Genomic DNA, 17077 nt, shown 5'->3' with positions numbered 1-17077 from the left:
TCTCTGCCCGTTTCCTGTTTTTTCTTCAGCTTCCTGACGAACCAAAAATGATACTGCAACATAGAAATACATTCATCCTGACTCTCCCAGAGGCTACTCTGTGATAACTCACCTGGGGCTTCCCGTGTGATTTGTTAGTTGGCAATTTTATGGGTTTATCTACTAGTTCTGTGGTCAGTTTTTTTTTCTTTCTCTAATTGGTACCCATATTTGAGAGTTCTGCCTCATAAAAAAATATTTATACCGTACAAAGAATTAGTTTTTAACCGCAACTAATTTTTTTTTACATTTTCTTCCAAGCTGCCAGGCTTTCTTGTGATCTTTTAAAGTAATCTTGAGCAATAGTTCACCAGGCTTTAAAAGTCTTTCTTTGAATTTGCTGCTTATTCGTTCAATTTTTGTTCAGTCCTTGTCCCTGAACATTTTCTGAAAATGTCTTTTTGTCAGTTAAACCACTTTAAGCTGACCTAAGGACCATTCAGGCATAAAAAGCAAACCTCACACAAGGCATGAATGACTGTTGGGACTACTTGTAGGCAGCTTAGCAAAGATTCTGGTTTGAATTGTATCTTTAAGCATTTTATTACAAACAGCCTGTCAGCTTTTGCATCATTTGTCTTCAGTCATTTAATTGTATCTGCAAAAACTTTCAGAGATAACATAGTTTAACAGGTATAGAATACCATTTTTAGACCAACAAGGTGCTTTTCTAAAGAGTTATGGATTAAAAACTTGACGCATCTCAGTGTATCCTTCAAATAATTGAGGAAACTGGACAAGTGGAGGTCAAAAGAAGTGCAGGCCTTAAACGATCTAAAGCAGATGAGCAATACCTTAAAGTGCTGTCCTTAAGAAATAGGAAAAAGAAATCCAGCAAAGACCTGACACAGGACCTGGGAGATTCATCTGAGCCATCAGTTGATCTTCAGTTAAGCTGAAGCCTCATCAGAAATGGTCTCCATGGAAGGATGTCTGTCAGGAGGCCATTCTTTAGGAAAGGAAATAGGCAGAAAAGGCTGAGGTATGAAACATGACACAAGAACTGGACTGAAAATCAGCAGCAAGAGGTCTTATGGAGTGGTGAGTCCTCCCCAGAGCCTAAAGCTCAACATTACTGAAGCAGTGAGGGATCATCTTGACCGAAAACAGAACAAAACATGTTCTTCAAGAAGCCTGGAGAACTATTCCTAAAGACTACTTAAAAGAAATTACTGGAAAACTGTCCTTGTTTGTTAAAACTGTATTTATATTGTATTTCCATTTATGTTTGCACATTTCCATTTATATTATGATGGTTGTTCTGGCAGTATAATAAAAAATTATATAAAGTTTTAACTTCGGTAAGAGTGCAAACATGTTATGTAGTTGAAACTGGATGTTTCATTTTTCCATGTAGTTTTGTTTTGTTTTTTTTTACCCCTCTTCTGTGTGCCTTTTCTTTTTTTTTAATCAGGTCCAACCTGGGCTGCACCAGTAGCAGCGGTTAGCCAGCCCAGTCTCCTGCCCCACACCTACGCCCTCCCTCAACCACCATCCTTCAACCACAGTGTGACCGCGCAGTCACCTATCATCGGAGTAACCCCATCCATCCAGACGCCTGTGCCCCCACAGCATCCCCTCATGACCGCCCACTTCCAGCTGACACCACAGTCGACTCAGCAGCCACTGTCTATGGTACTGAGCATGCCCAGCCAGCCTCCGTATGCCGGGAATCAGCCAAATGTTACACCGTCTGCCCTCACTGCCCAAGCCAACCAGGTGGTTCATCAAAACCCTCACAGCATGATGGGAAACGGCCACTTAACCTCTCACCCGAGCCTCCTCCAGCCCCCCACCCTGCCTCTCACTAATGGACAGGCAGCAGCAGTGCAAGCTCAGCATACAGCTGCAGACAATCAGGATGGTCCGAACGGGCTGCAAATGCTGCGGACAGTCGGGAGTGGGAAGTATGAGTTCAGTGACCCAGGACATCCCAAAGGTAAGCAGAGTCAGTCTCCACAGGTGCACATTGCACATATCTTACTTTATTTAGTCTTTTTATTTTATTACTTTCTTTAAAACTTTCATCACAGCTGATTTGTTTGGATGAAACCCGAGCTTAGAACTGAATCCAAGCTGGGAAGGTGTTTGCTATTAAATCAATGTACTCTAAGCCGTGTTGCCGTGTGACCTCCCCTTATGTGAGGCCCCGCTGGAATGAAACAAGCAGCCCCCCCCCACCCCTACGGTCTGTATACCAGAGCAGTTTTGGATGCCAACAGTCATAAACAAGGCTTTCAAACATTCAAGCAACAGGCTGTCGAGACATAATTTGCAACCAGAGCCAATTCACCTCAAAGCTGCTCCAAGGTTGCAGATAATACAAGTGTGCCTAAAGAAAGAGAGCAGCAGGTGCAACTAAAAACCAGCAACACCCACTTACAAACCTTTCTTTGGGAAAAATAGCCATTGTGCTGATCTTACTATACCTCAGTAACATCTGTAACGTTGTGCTTTGGAACCAGTTTTCACGACGTCAGTTAATGCAATGCACCCAAGTCCTACTAAACACAAGGCAGGAAGAGCCTTCAGTTCCTCCACTCACATCTCTCTTGAAATCTTTTGAAGCCTTGTTGACTTGCGCTATGCGGTGTGATGGTGCTTCAGGGCTCCGCCTCATGCCTGAGTCTGCAAAGCCATAAAGTGGTGTTTGCTTTAACCTTGGAGTTTATGACGCAGGTTGCTGGAAACAGATGTTCGCAATTCCCCGACCAATTTTCACATTTAATGAAGCTTTTAATTTAGGTTTAGATTGTTTTCTTTTACCTGACTCATTTTGATCAATAAAATGGGTGCAAATGAACTTGTAGATTGCAAAAAAGCAATTATTTGGTGGGCTGCCTGTGATGCATTGAAATGAGACTGCAGGTAGAAATGGAAGTGGATAATTAGATGGGCTCATCTGCACTTGTCTGATCAAGTATGAGCTTCTGCCATGTTGGCTGTTATGACCCATTTTTGTGTCAGGATTAATTCTTCTAACAGGCCAAAGGCATATGGAGTTCGACTGAAATTGCTATATTTGTGCATATCAATCCGAAAGATTGAGTAGATCTGTGATAAATAAAATTAATTCAATTTGCATGGGTACAGTTAGTCAATTGCTCTGCTTTGAGTATGACTAGGAGACCTCCCTGTATCAATTTTGGAAACCTGTGCAGTCCTCTATGAATGTCACACTCTAAATGAAGGAAGGCACTTGAATCTCAGATTTCAAGAAGTTTTCATCTCTTCTTGGAATAGACCAGATCATACTAAGCAGAACCTCGTAAAAATAAACAGTGCAGCGGAAGAAGTTTAAAACTGGCATTGACGATGTTTCTACAGCAGACCTCAGTTTGCTGTTGTAATGCCTTCTCCATCCAATAAGTCTCAAATCCCAGTTGCCCACAGGAGTTATGTAGTCTGTCTTCAATCAATTAACACTGCATATGAATGGGGCAAGGCTACCTTCTGTCCTGCAGCAGGAGCATAGTGTAAAAATATGGAGGGTTAGCTCTGGAGACGTCTACTCTCAACTGTCTTCTGTCACAGCTGCAGAAAGTGCCATCCTGCTGACACAACTTTGTTTAAACACACAAAATAAGAAGGGAAAACTTAGTTAAAGATAAGAAAAGGAGCCACTGCTAGAAATACTAAAGCAACTAATTTATTGTTTTGCTTCAAAAGACAAAAGATAAAGAAAAAAAAGGACGTCTGAGCCCCCCTGATACAATGCTGGTAAGCACTGATGTGCAGAAATGGTTTAGTGTCTTTTTGATGGTAAAGGCCCGGATCTTGGAGGAGCTGACAGAGCTCTTTCTCCTTAATCTGGCCTCAAAACAGACCCTGTGTGTGTGTGTGTGTGTGTGTGTGTCCAAGCGTGCGTGCTGTTGCACTAGTACACAACTGATTGGTTGCGACCGCGCAGATGTTTTGTCAGATGTCAGCCTCGCAGCCTTAAAGCCAAACACCACGGTGACAGAAATCACAGTCCGCGTTTGATTTGCCTTTGCCTTCAAAGGGAGCAATTTGTCTTTGCTCTGCATCAGTGGGCACATCAACAACTGTGTGCTCCCCTCTCTGTGTGTCTGTCGAGCTATTTGTCTGTTTACAGTATGCTGTGTGTGCACGTGTGTGCTTTTGGATGCATGTGCCATATATGTGTGTGTGGATTCACACGGAGCAGCTGGAAGGCAGCTTTAACTTCATCACCTACTGAGAAATGCCAGTCACCTGGCTGTGATCTGCCTACCTGGTTTCTCCGTCCACAGCAGGGCTTTTCATAATACCTGCCTGTCATGGTGCACAAATCAAACTCCTTCTCACCAGTTGTTAATTTCCTTCCCACCACTCACTCTTCGCCCATTTTTCATTGTCTCTTCTTTGTTTCCCTCAAACGCTGATTTTTATCAGGCTATAAACACAACCTCGCCAAGCTTCTGCACTTAATAATCTATCTGCATCTTTAGCTGGTGCCCCAGCAGCCACAGCTGATAGCACATTTGCTGAAATGTGGGGATCCAAAATGACTGACATTGTTGTTTAAAAGGACAGCTTAGAGAGAAAAGGGGGGGGGAAAAAAGGCTCGTACACAGGAGGAGGTGAGATTAGAAGAGATGGATACAGAGTGAGAGAGATGGAGAAAGATGCTGGGAGTGGAGTCGGTGTGTGTCTATTGACTAAGTCATTAAAATCAATGGCTGTCCTGATGAATATCAGCCAAGGGAAGCTGAGGCCAAGCTCAGCAGGGATGAACTTGTTCACAAATGTAAACGAGCACCATTTACAGTCAGCTCACGACTAACAGTCATATTCATATCAAAAGGAAATAATTATTCCTACGCATCTGAGCCTGAGCTAAAAGTAACCACTGTTACCCATGCCAGCTACTTAAATTAAGTTTTTGATTTTTGTTTTCACTGAGAGCAACACAGATAGCAATGAAAAGTAGCTGTGTTACGGTTGTGCTTCACGCTTTCACAGTGGAGGCAAAACGAGGAGCTGCACGTGTCCGAGGCTTTGGTTGAAATTGAAGTCTGAGGTCATGGGTGGATCTGTCAGGGCCACCCACCACCTGCACCTGCTACTCCATCACCTCTTCTGTCATGTCAGACATTGTTTTGGAGCTTCTTTCCATATCACTGGCCTTTCCCGCTCATGTTGCACATGCACACACCAGTGGAGATACGCTCATAAACACCAGCGATCACACGCACACAAACAAGACTCCTCCACCGTCGTACACATCGTCTCTCTGCCCAGGAAGTTCATCTTCCAGTCAGCTCACATCAACCTTCATCTGGGGACCAGGCCGCTCTGGAACTGCTAGTGAATGCAATTAAGATGTCTTGCTGAGTTAAGATCAGAGTTTTACTTTGCTATGGAAAGATTGGCGCAGCCTCACATCCGGCGCGTCCTTGCTCTGCTGCGACCATTTCATCTTTCTTATCTGCCATATTCATAATCGGGGTCTCTGTAAGATTTAATTACACACTCCCGTTTGCTTACTTTTAGACCGCACACGTTTCCAGTGCAGCATTAGTGTCCACTCGCGTATTGGTCCTTATTATTTCTGTAGCGTTACCACAAAGTGAAAACAGTGTAGACCAAATTAGTGAGAAAGTCTTTGTTTACAATGCCAGTTTTTGTATGCTGCTGCTGTTTATTCAAGGGAGATAGGTTTATTTTATTTTATTTTTTTCTCCCCCAATATACTTCCTGGGTTATATCGGTATTGACATGCTGTTTTAATTTGCTACTGGTGGATGAAGTCACTGGATGTGCTGACATTTCCACCTGCTGACATTCATCATCTGTCTATAGAGGCTACAGTTGCCAAGCAGACATAAAGCTTAAGATGTTTTCAATAATATTAGTGATGTGTAAATATTTATTTTGATTCAACCACTGGGACGACCACTAGCATGACAGGTCGGTTATTAGATAGCCACACTGGGACCATTAATCATAGTAAGTTTTAATTAAACCCTCCCCTTTCCTTTCTCTGCCTCTTTACTCCCTTTCCATCGCTCTTCTAGCAGAATGCAAAGCATCCCAGCAAGGTCGTCGTTGCAAATGCCACAAAAGTACGTCTTAAACTGAAACAAATAACTCTAAACCTGTTGTCGGAGTTGTTTTTATTTCCCATTTTAAATTACAACATCTTTATTCAGATTAGCACACACAGAAAAGGCGATAGCAAATTAATTAGAATCGCTGCGGTGTTGTGCTGGGTGATTATCTTAAAGCTATCCACATCAGGATTAGCAAGAGCAAAAGTAGGGTTATTATGAATCCAAAACAGGCTAAACTATGAAATATGAAAAGCATGGATGTGATTCCCTCCCACCTCCTTCACATGACATTCCTTAATTTGAAGCAGCTCCAGTTAAAACTGGAATGAAATTCACAACAGCTGCAAACGTTGCAAATTATTAATGAGTTTGAAATTTATTCCAATCACTGTGGACTCAGTATATGCAGGTAATTCTCTTAAATGAATACATGCAATACCTTGGTGCACAGGTCCATATGGAGCTTACATATTAATGACATGGAGTCAAACATCTCATTTTCAGGACTGCAGTACGTTTGTGTGCCCAGCAGCAACCTCACAGCCTCTTTAACTTTGCTTATGATGGTATCCATTGAGATGTCTTGCTGTTTCTTGCACCACTCCAGCTCTCAAAAGAGCAGAAAAAAAAAAAGAGGGAGGGAGGGGCAGAGGAGAGGAAATGTGAGGTGAGCAGCGACTGTGTGCCATAAGCTGGGGATGGAAAGCTGTGCGGCCTCCTTCTATCTCGCCCTCGTTATCGTATTTTAAAGGAGAGAAGCCCGTCCAGCAGCCCCATACATTGTATCCCCCCACAGTTAATATAAGGACAGCAGATAGCTCATTAAGATTGATCATTCCTCGGCCACCTACTCCATGCAGAACGCGACACCGGCTTCATTAATCACTGGGATTTTGAGATAAAGCTTGGTGGCAGCGCAGTGGAAGGACCTGGAGCCTGACAGCCCGGCTGCTATATGCATAATCACAGGCGCGGTGCAGCCGAGGAGCATTCGGCCGGCTCCCTGCCACGCTAGAGAGAGCACCATATCTGCACCTCCCTCCTTTTTCCATCCTCTCTACAACCTGTCACTCCCACCTGGGCTCCTTATTGCAATTGTCTGTTTCCTTCACTCCTTTACAGCCTTCCCACAGCCTATGCATTCCCCCCCTCTTCTCCCTTTCTTTTCTTTCATCCTTTTGGCTCACCTCCCCCCTCACAATTTTTATATTTTCTCCCTGCTTGGTACCTGCCACCTGTTCCACGCCTCCCAAACCATGCTCTGGTCTTTCTCTACTCCACCGATGCAGGAGTTGTCTCTAACTGTTGTATTTCTTTACCCGAGTAATGCCTTGCTCATTTAAAAAGAAGAAAGAACTAAAAAAAAAAAAAGAAAATGCTTGTCAGATAGCTACTTTCAACTGAAACTATCCCCCATTTTTCCTTAATAACTTCACAAAAAGATGTCTGCACTCAGATCTAGTTGGTTGACAATTTAAAAACAAGCAAAATTTAATTAACAATTTCAGTTAATCTTATTTTAGATCTTTATTTAAAAATGTTACAGTCTGAGGTTGATTAATCTGCCTAATCTTAGCACAAAGTGCCTCAGATTAAGCTAGCGGTTTTTCTTTCCAGTTCACTGTAATCTTTTTGCAAGAATCTAAATGCTGCAAGAGTTCAGATTGCTTCAGTCATCAGGTTCACACACACTGTCTTTAATTTCTTTTTTTTTATTGGCAGAGACTTAAACTTATTTTCTTGTGATGATCAGTCAGGGCAGCAATAGAAAAGCAGTTTTCTTGGTTGTTGTGTTGAGCATTAATTCAGTAACCCAACAGCTTGAGGACAGTCTAGTGACGCAATCAGACTGTGACTGGGCTGCACACACACAAGTATGATGTGCAGCCAGTTGCAAGTATTGGTGATAATCTCTTTTTTTTTTTTTTTTTTTTTTTTTCTTATTTTTTTTTCCAATTATTTAGTTATTTAACCCCTACAAACGACACTCCAGAATATCTTCTTACTGAGTTTTTTTTCCCAACCATTTTCGTTGTAAATAAATATAAAATAAAATGGAATTTATAATTATTATATTCTATAATTAAATAAAAATAAAATATAAAATAAAAATAACAGGCCCATACCAACAAAAACCAACATATTTCTCCTCCAGTTACAAAAAATGCAACACTGCATAAGGTTTCCCTCAAAGCAGTTCTTTAAACACCATTAAAATTATGTATATAATAGAGTCACTGTAAAAATGATGGTGTGTTGAAGATCATTTCACACATAAGGAGCATAAAAGAAGGAAAAGAGCTCTGAGTTCACCTTAGGGACATTTATTCCAGTTGCAGTTGTAATATCATAGCATAATCGTTGGTGTAATATGACAGAAGACTGAAAATGTTTATTTATTTAACAAGAAAAAGCAAAATGTCTAAATGTGAAATAGAAGTGATCCTGAGATGTTGGCCATCTAAGGAGTTGTATTAAACAGTAGTTGTAGAGGAATCGAATCTTATCCTGACTGACAGTGGGGAGAAGTTAGTGCAAATTCTGGACCGTTCAGCAGATAATCACTGGTTAAAGCTGAAAGATAAACAACCATTTACACTTTACAATTACACCTACAGAGAGTTTAATCACCAATTATTCCTACATCCATGACTGTTTGAGAAAGCTGAGGTAGCTCAAGAGTGTGTTCTACTACTATGTTTTAAACTGTAAGGAAAAACCCTGTTTCTGGCTTGTGCTAAATCTTGTGGTGTGTGCTTATCTCACAGTAAACTTAACCAGAATTAAGTTGAATGGAAGATTCATTTGTGTGTAAAGTCGTTAATAAAGGTTACGCATCGAATGAAAACTGTGCAGGAGGTGACAGGAGGTGATAGATTGGGCTGACCGCTGCAAGTCAAATGTCAAAGTGCATTTACACAAATAAACCTTAAAAGTGGCGTCAAAGCGTTATAAACCAAGCAAAGTGCAGAGACTGTGAATTTTACATGCAAACTGTTGAGTAGTGGATGCCTTTCTCAAACTGGGAGCTGCAATTGCAACAAGGAGACAAAGTTTATAAAACGGCAGCAGGTGCCCTGCAACACCTCAGCAAAAAAAAAAAAAAAAAAAGAAGCAGCACCAGCGTGCTAATGCTCACTTATCTGAGTGAACAGCCAAACTTCCTCCTTACTCAGAAACTTTTAAGTGGGTTTGATAATGCATGCAGGGCATCTAATAAATACTAATGACAGGACTAGACATTAGCAAGAATTGCTGCCCTCTCCATCTCATTATTCCACAGAGTTAGCAACAGGCTTAGCATGTGAAGAGATATAATTCTCCTGTGACTTAGACAAATGATAATGGCCTGCATTGCAATCAAGTGATCTTTGTAGGCTAGTTGTGTTGTCCCTAAGCTTGATAGTGTTCCTCAGCAGTTACGATAAGTTGCCCAAACAGTAATATGCCATTGCCCTATTAAGTTTACAGAAAGTGTTTTTTGCTTGAGGCTGCAGCTCTGAATTATGGCGTTGATTATTATCATTATTCTACTCCATTCAAGTCACTGCTTGCTCTTCCCTACGCTCAGATACAGCCACTGTTTTCTTCTGTAATGCCACTGTCTGGGGTGCAGGATTAAAAGTACTGTATTAGAGATTTAGATTTAGATAAAAACTTTGCAAGGACACACCAGCAATGCATAGGCACTGGGGCATGCTGGGGCACTATCAGAATTTGTGGGGCCTCCCAGTCACCTCACAGATTGTTTTCTATCCCTGGAGTGAGACGGTGAAAGGAAGGAGGTGGAAACAGAAATACAGAGAAGAAGAATGAAAGAAAGAAAGAAGAAAAAAATGCAATGAAATGCAAAGATTACTTGTGTGATTCCACTCGGTGGGCTGTGGAAGCTCATCCCAGGTGTGCAGTCTGCCGAGAAGACTCCCACATACAGCCTAACCCCACCACTAACCTTTCTGCTTGGGCTGAGGTGACTTTCACAAAGTTACCCAGTAAACACATATCCTCTGTCTTCAGGGGCAGATATGACATTTATCTTAAGCTGTGCTGGTAGACATGGGATTTCTGTTGCTGTTTTAATTTGTGTTTTTCGGTGCGTTTGTGTACGAGCTGTCCTGCTGTTTAGAGTCAGCCAGGAGGCAAGTATCACCCATGTGCAAAGCTTGTGAGGAATGCACACAAACCAACCTCATAAACACAGGCAAGGTGTAAGGCAAGCCGGGCAGCATACTTACAATCCCTCACGCATACAATCAGCCACAGTGCATGCTTAAATGTGAATGTAGGAGATGGCCCAACACAGCTGAGACTGTTGGTTCAGGCTGCTGACAGAGTAGCGAAGAGGGACGTAACTTTAAACTTTTATTAGTACTTAAGCAGAGTTTGCACTTTGTTTTATTGGGGTTTGAATTTACATTTATATATTTATAGTGCCACCTTTTTATATATTTTTCCTAATGGCTTCTTTTTTTCGCCTTTAAGTAGGGATTTTTCTGATGCCGCTACATTCTTCTTCCACATCTGTAGCTGATATTTGTTTTTGAGGCTTTTCTCACAATTAGAAACCTCTGATCACTTAAACACTTTGCTGTTAGCAAGTCTGAGTTTGAAATCTATAAATTCACAATCATACATTTAACTTTCTCAATTTCATGCCTAATATTAAAAAGAAAGCATTTAAAGTGGTTTTGAAGGTGAATTTGAGGTGAAGAGTTACTTATTTAATTTATACTATATTTAGTGTATACAGGTAGGTGTTGTGCAAGGGGATGAACAGTTAACATATGTATGGACTTCTCAACCCAAGTTTTAGGTTTGTCATACAGAAAAATATGCAAAATAGTCAGAATTTCTGTATTAGAAAAAAATATTGTAACCTTGTAAAATCTTTAGCACCCCTGTTTAAACTGAACAAACAGCTTAGATGTGAAACTAAACAAGCATCTTCAAAATATGCTTTTGATCCACTTTTAATTTGTGGATTAAGTTACTAGGAAAGGTAAGCAGAGCTCAATAAGCATCTTGTAGTCGCTGACAAGCATGAAGAGTTCATTCAGGTGTGATCATTGGTGTTTGTAAAACATTGCATGGACACCTCAGCAGTGGCGGGTGTTGGTGGTGATCCTGAACTCTCCATCAGTGTCTCTGCACTAAATAAATCCACTGAACATCCACTAAGGCTATGTTCACTCCAAAATTTCTTCAATTTAATTTAAATCAATTTTCTACCAGTATCAGGTTTTTGTAGAATCACATTATCATTTCAATGTGACCTTCATCACACTTAAGTGTGAATGATAAGTGGCCATGAAATGATATGCATGCTCAGAGGAAAACACGTCATCATGCAGTTCTTAGTGTTTTCTGGAAGTAATTGCCACATTCCCTTTCCACCAGCGCAGAAGTGGGATGTTTGCCTCACTTTTGTGACTTTAAAGTAAAATTAAAATGCCACATTACTGTTCAGACTGATGTCACTTCAACACAGATCAAATATGTATCTGATTTAGGACCACTTATGAAAGTGGCCTGGAACAGATATTTAAAAAAAATTGGATTTGTGCTGTTCAGACTGTCATAAAAAAAAATCCAATAGGAGTCACCTATGGGCAAAAAAATCTGAATTGAGCTGCAGTGTGAACGTAGCCTAGTACTTTTGGAGTAACTACTATTTTCTATAATTGCCTTCTACAAAAAAATAAATAAATAAAAAAAACAGAAAACTCCATGGTGTGTAACTCCAGAAAGTGCACTATATTGAACTCTCTAACAGCTACTCTTAAACGTAGCCCTTCTGTATACTGTGCACAGTTCACAAAAATCTATACTTTATTCTTCTCAGAATTTACCCACTTGCTCTTTATCCCAGTATTTTGTAGTATTCTAATCACAGCAGTCAGACTGTCCATCACCTCTGCTGCCAGCCCTGAAAAGTCTGGTATCCATAGAAGTTGAAGGTACAAACATTTCATAATCCATAAAATCTAAATCAACATTCAGTATGCTATGCATGATAACGGCAAGCATTTACTTTTACAGTATTCCAAGGTAAGACAATTTTACAAATGCAAATTATAAAAAGCATCCTAATTTCAAGACACTGCTCTGTCTAAACTTTTATTCTCTGCTGCCAAAGACTGGCAAGTAGAATTTAGTAAATGGACCTTGTACTTATAGAGCACTTTTCTAGTCATCTTGACCACTCAAAGAGCTTTACACTGCATGTCATAACACCCATTCACGCACACACTCATACAGCGCTTCAACGGTTACATACATCGAGGGGCAACGTGGGGTTTAGTGTCTTCTCTGACACTTCGACATGAAATCAGGGGAAGCCTGGAATTGAAGAAGACTGCTCTTCTTCCTACAGCCACCCAAGCTGGAGGCAATGAAATTTTGCATCAAGCAACTATGATCACCTAGTGTAATGTTGTGCTTTAGCTTAACATCCCATACCCTGGCTCCTTGGCTTGAGTATTTATTTGTTTGTTTGTTTGTTTATTTTATTTATTTATTTAACTTAATGATGAGCTTTTCAAGACAAATCATTGAAATAAAAAAATTTAACAACTCACTGTCAATGTGAAATTATTACTTTTTGATATCCTGCTTTGCTAGTAACTAGTAACAGTGAAATAAAGAGAAGGGTTAAGAATTTTGACATTAATTAGAATTAATCTCTAAAAGTTCTTGAAAATGACAATAGCTACATTTTGATTGGTACAATTCTATTTAATGACATATTACAGGATAAATGTTTCCACGTCCTTTAGCTTTTCTCTTTAAATAAACATAAAATCTTAAATTCTATGTATAAAACAGCAAATTTCCTAATTTGCATCAGAGTTAAAGGTAGCATAACCACCTGTCCTCTGATTAGACAACGTGACGCTGCTCTGTGGTTGGATTCTCACAGGTCGAATTAAATCTAAATCTAAAAAGAGCATCAACATTTCTGTTTGAAATGTCACAGAATTTTTAAGCTGTGAGTTTTTCTGCTGGGTATTTCAGATTAAATTAATTGAAAAATACTTGATTGTCCCCAAAGGGATCTTTTAATGTTATATGTTTTTTCTTTTTTTTTTTTTCTTTCTTTTTTTTTTCTTTCTTTTTTTTTTATTAAAAAATAATAATCAATTGACCAAAGTCAATTTTTTTTTTTCTGAAAACAGATGGCTGCTGGCAGGAGCAAACCTCTCTGTCTTGAAGTGTATTTGAAGAAGCCTCTGGCAGAACATACCCTCTCGTTTCCTTACCAGCTACTTTTACATGGACTACTGACATGTTTACATGGACACTAGATAAAGCTCTTATATAGCTGATCACATAAGCTGAGGTATTTAGATGACACATTTTATTCTGATTGAACATTGTATTGGATGAAAAGTTCTCCATGTAGATGCAGCTACTGTGATGCGTAGAGGATGTGAAGAATTGTCAAACATATTTAGCAGCTTGTGCAGCATTCGTGTCTGAACAATCAGCTCAGCTGTGTCCATTGTCATCTCCAGCACACAACCAGACTTCTTGATCAGTTTGTTCAGTCTTGTTAGGTCTTTGGTTCTGATGCTGCTGCCCCAGCAGATGGCTGCAAAGCTGATTGCACTTTCCACAACAGACTTATAGAAGATATCCAACATCTTGCTGCAGATATTGAAAGATCTTAGCTTCCTTACGAAGTGACCTCTGCTTAGTCCCTTCTTCTAGATGCTTCTGTGTTGCATTTCCAGTCTAGTATTGTGAAACTGAACGTCAGTGTACTTGTATTCATCCACTGCCTCCACCTGTTCTACCTGGATGTAAACAGTGGTTTGTTTACTCCTGTTCCTCCTGAAGTAAACAATCATATCTTTTGTTTGTATTCAAGATGAGATTTTTTTTCTGCACCATCTCACAAATTGACTGATCAGTTCTCTGTACTTAGCCTGTTGTCCATCACAAATTTTTTGTATTTCTGCTGATGACAGAAATGTATGTATTTGGATACAATTTTTCATAAAGACACCTATATATATTGTTTTCTTTAACCCTTGCACACATTTTTATGTGAAAAAAATCTGTTTTTTTACATGCACTGAGAATTTCTCATGCAGATCTTTTTAACAAGTTTGCCAAGTCTCATGTTGAGCTACAAACTATAGAACTATTTCTGAAAGTTAAACTACTTTTGAGCTCATACTGCTGGAGTTAAGCACAAAGAGTTTCACAGCATGAATTTTTTAGTATTTTTTTTTTCTCCCAGTGCCTAAGGAGAGAAAGTCCCAGTCAGGTCAAAACTCAGACTGTGGATGATGAAACACCACAGGTCAGACTACCTGAGTAAGAGCCTGAAGACAAAATTTATATTTGTAGCAGTCACAATATAAATACAAGGTCAGATCTGCTCCTAAGTTCTTGGAACAGAAACAGTCCATTAAACTGATTAACAAAAACCTGCATTGGTGTAAACTGGGTGGCTCTTGCTTGTCCATGTGAATAAATGCATGCACAACTAGATGTTCCAGGAGACCTTAGATGCTCAGTCAACAAATGTGGTGCTTGGTGAAAGGTTCCTTTCAAACAGATACATGAAGTCTGTGTCCAGATGATTCATCTCACTCAATTAGCCTTGTTTTTCCACCCAGCTTTTTGACAGAGCTCTGTCCCTTCAAGCAATTTATGTAATAGTAACTTAGCAATAATTAAAAGTGAAGATGGAGAAGTGTTGTGCACCCACTCAGTTCTAATCAAATCCCCTTCAAGCATACAGTACGTTATCTACACCAGCCAGCAACTCCTCATAAGCACAGCGTTGTTATGAGGATTATGCTCTCATGACATTGTCTTGCTTAAAGTTGAGTGTTTGTGTGTTCGCACGTGCTTGTGCAGTGTTGCATTTGCATATTGTCTGCATGTGCATGGCCACACGTGTGTCTCTGCATCAGCACTTGTGTCGTTTTGTACAATAACAATGTCATCTGCTGCAGGGAGGATGGCTTACTCAAGCCTGAGTTGAATTCGACAATGATGTCCTTCATAATGCTTAAGCTAAATGTTTGCTAAATTGTGAGTAGATTGCAGTGCACTATTATAATGTAACATGGATCAAAAATAAATAAATCAAACAAGTGCCTTTGGAGCTAATGACAAATAAAGCTAGGCCCAAATCCATGGCTGAAGTTCAGCCTGAAAGCATATTGTTCAAGTTCACCTAACAGAAAAAATTACCAGACCAGCTGGAATCTAAAAAAAACTTAGTAAGTTATGAGTAATTGTCACTTTTTAAGAAATGATCAATTAAGGTTATCTTCTCACTTATCAAAGTCCACCCATTTATTCTTAGTTTTGGAGAAAATCCTATTTATTTATTATGCTTTTTATTTTATTTATTTATTTTTTTACTTTTTTATTTTTTTTTTTCATTTCAGTGCATAATTTGTGCAATTCTCAGAGTGATGGAGAAAAATAAATTGTCCAGTCAGGCGCCAGTGCTGTAAAGCAGCATGACTGCTACTTCTATATAAATGTAAATACAGCCATCACCCACCCACCCCTAAAATATATATATTTATATATTCAGGAGCAATTTAGTTTTGACAGAAAGACTGATTGTTTACATGGAAAACATTCAGCTTGCAACTGTTTGCATATAGTGACACTCTTTTGGATTTTGTTTATGTTAAATTATCTTCTGTGTGACTGGCCTTCATTGCTTAGTGTTATAAATCATCCAAACTGCATGACCGTCACTTCCCAGTGGAAAAACCAACAGGCTCCATGTATCATCAAAAAGCGTTTATTGACGTAATTACTTTATAATTATCAGTTAATTCAAGTCTATTACATCTCGTTAGTGAATCTTGTTGCCCTACTTTTTTTTTTTTTGATAAATCTGTGACCACATCAACTTAACCCATTAAGCCGCCTTGGAGGTGCTGTCGGATTCATCAGACTGTGCGGTTAAAGACTGCATGAGTCACAGCAGCGAGCGGGTAACTATGTCAAAGAAATCTGGGATTTTTTTTCTGCAAGGCTCAGGATACCGAGATGTGACATGTATGACACACACCATGAGAACTTTGTCAGCAGTTGTTCATCATTCAGTTTATGATTAAAGTACAGCTGCATAGCCGCAGTTATCCCTCAGTTTAACTTGACTTGACTTGCCATTTGTAGCAGCATAAGTTAGCTTACACCACCGTGCACTCTGGTTTGCTGCACATTGCTTGGGAGCTGTGCGGTTTTGAGCAAAACATAAAAGTGGGTGGTGATGTCAGGCACATTGAGCTTCCCCCACGCTCAGGATAAAATAAATTTCAGCTGATTTTCTTATGCCTTCTTTGCATGAAGCTGCAATCAGTTTAGCCTGCATGTAGAAGGTTGTAAAAGGAAAAATGATTGTGAAATGTTAGCTTGGGTAAAATGTTACTTAATTTTGCAGATGACACACATGCCGAGCAGAGTTCTGACCTCCATACTCGAATTGGGGCTTTTATATAGTCATTTTTAATGGAGATTGCTTGAAGAATAAATGTTAATACAGGTTGTCAAAGCTGTCTCTTTAACAGCTTGGCACTATTTTGACTGCAGTATCTCAATCTAGTTTAATTAAACTGGTTTTAAAACTGCCTATGTGCACTGGAAAAGGCCACACACCCACGTGTATATATTTAGCTTCCATTAGTATAACTATGTGTGCCTTTAAATGTGTAATTGGATTATGTAAACGTTTATGTCCATGTAATTACACCTGTTCCTTTAATATTAACTGAAAAACAGTTTTAGCTGTTATACCCATTAAGGTCTTATTTTCAAACTTCACACTCAGACAAGCTATAACCAAGACTGTTGTCAAGACAGTTTTAAAGTGCAGCTAAACACTGGGGTTTGATTTGTTTGTCCACTTTGAAATGATTTTCAGCTAAGGTCATGTACAAAAGGTTGAGTTATTCCTGTTGCTCTTTGCTTCACAGCAAACAAATATAATCAAACAAAATCCC

General features: G+C 39.6%; 1 protein-coding gene across 2 annotated transcripts in view; it reads left to right on the top strand.

Annotated features, from left to right (window-relative positions):
• The window catches only part of LOC121633808 (kelch-like protein 29), a 239518-nt gene that overhangs the window by 118809 nt on the left and 103632 nt on the right, over positions 1-17077 (top strand). For both annotated transcript variants that reach the window (XM_041976071.1, XM_041976072.1), the window contains one exon: positions 1454-1978. In XM_041976071.1, the coding sequence (XP_041832005.1) occupies positions 1454-1978 (525 nt within the window). The remainder of the gene's footprint in view (positions 1-1453; positions 1979-17077) is intronic.

Source organism: Melanotaenia boesemani, chromosome 22 (assembly GCF_017639745.1).
Source record: "Melanotaenia boesemani isolate fMelBoe1 chromosome 22, fMelBoe1.pri, whole genome shotgun sequence".
NCBI classification, from domain to species: domain Eukaryota; kingdom Metazoa; phylum Chordata; class Actinopteri; order Atheriniformes; family Melanotaeniidae; genus Melanotaenia; species Melanotaenia boesemani.
This window is presented reverse-complemented; position numbering and strand designations above follow the sequence as displayed.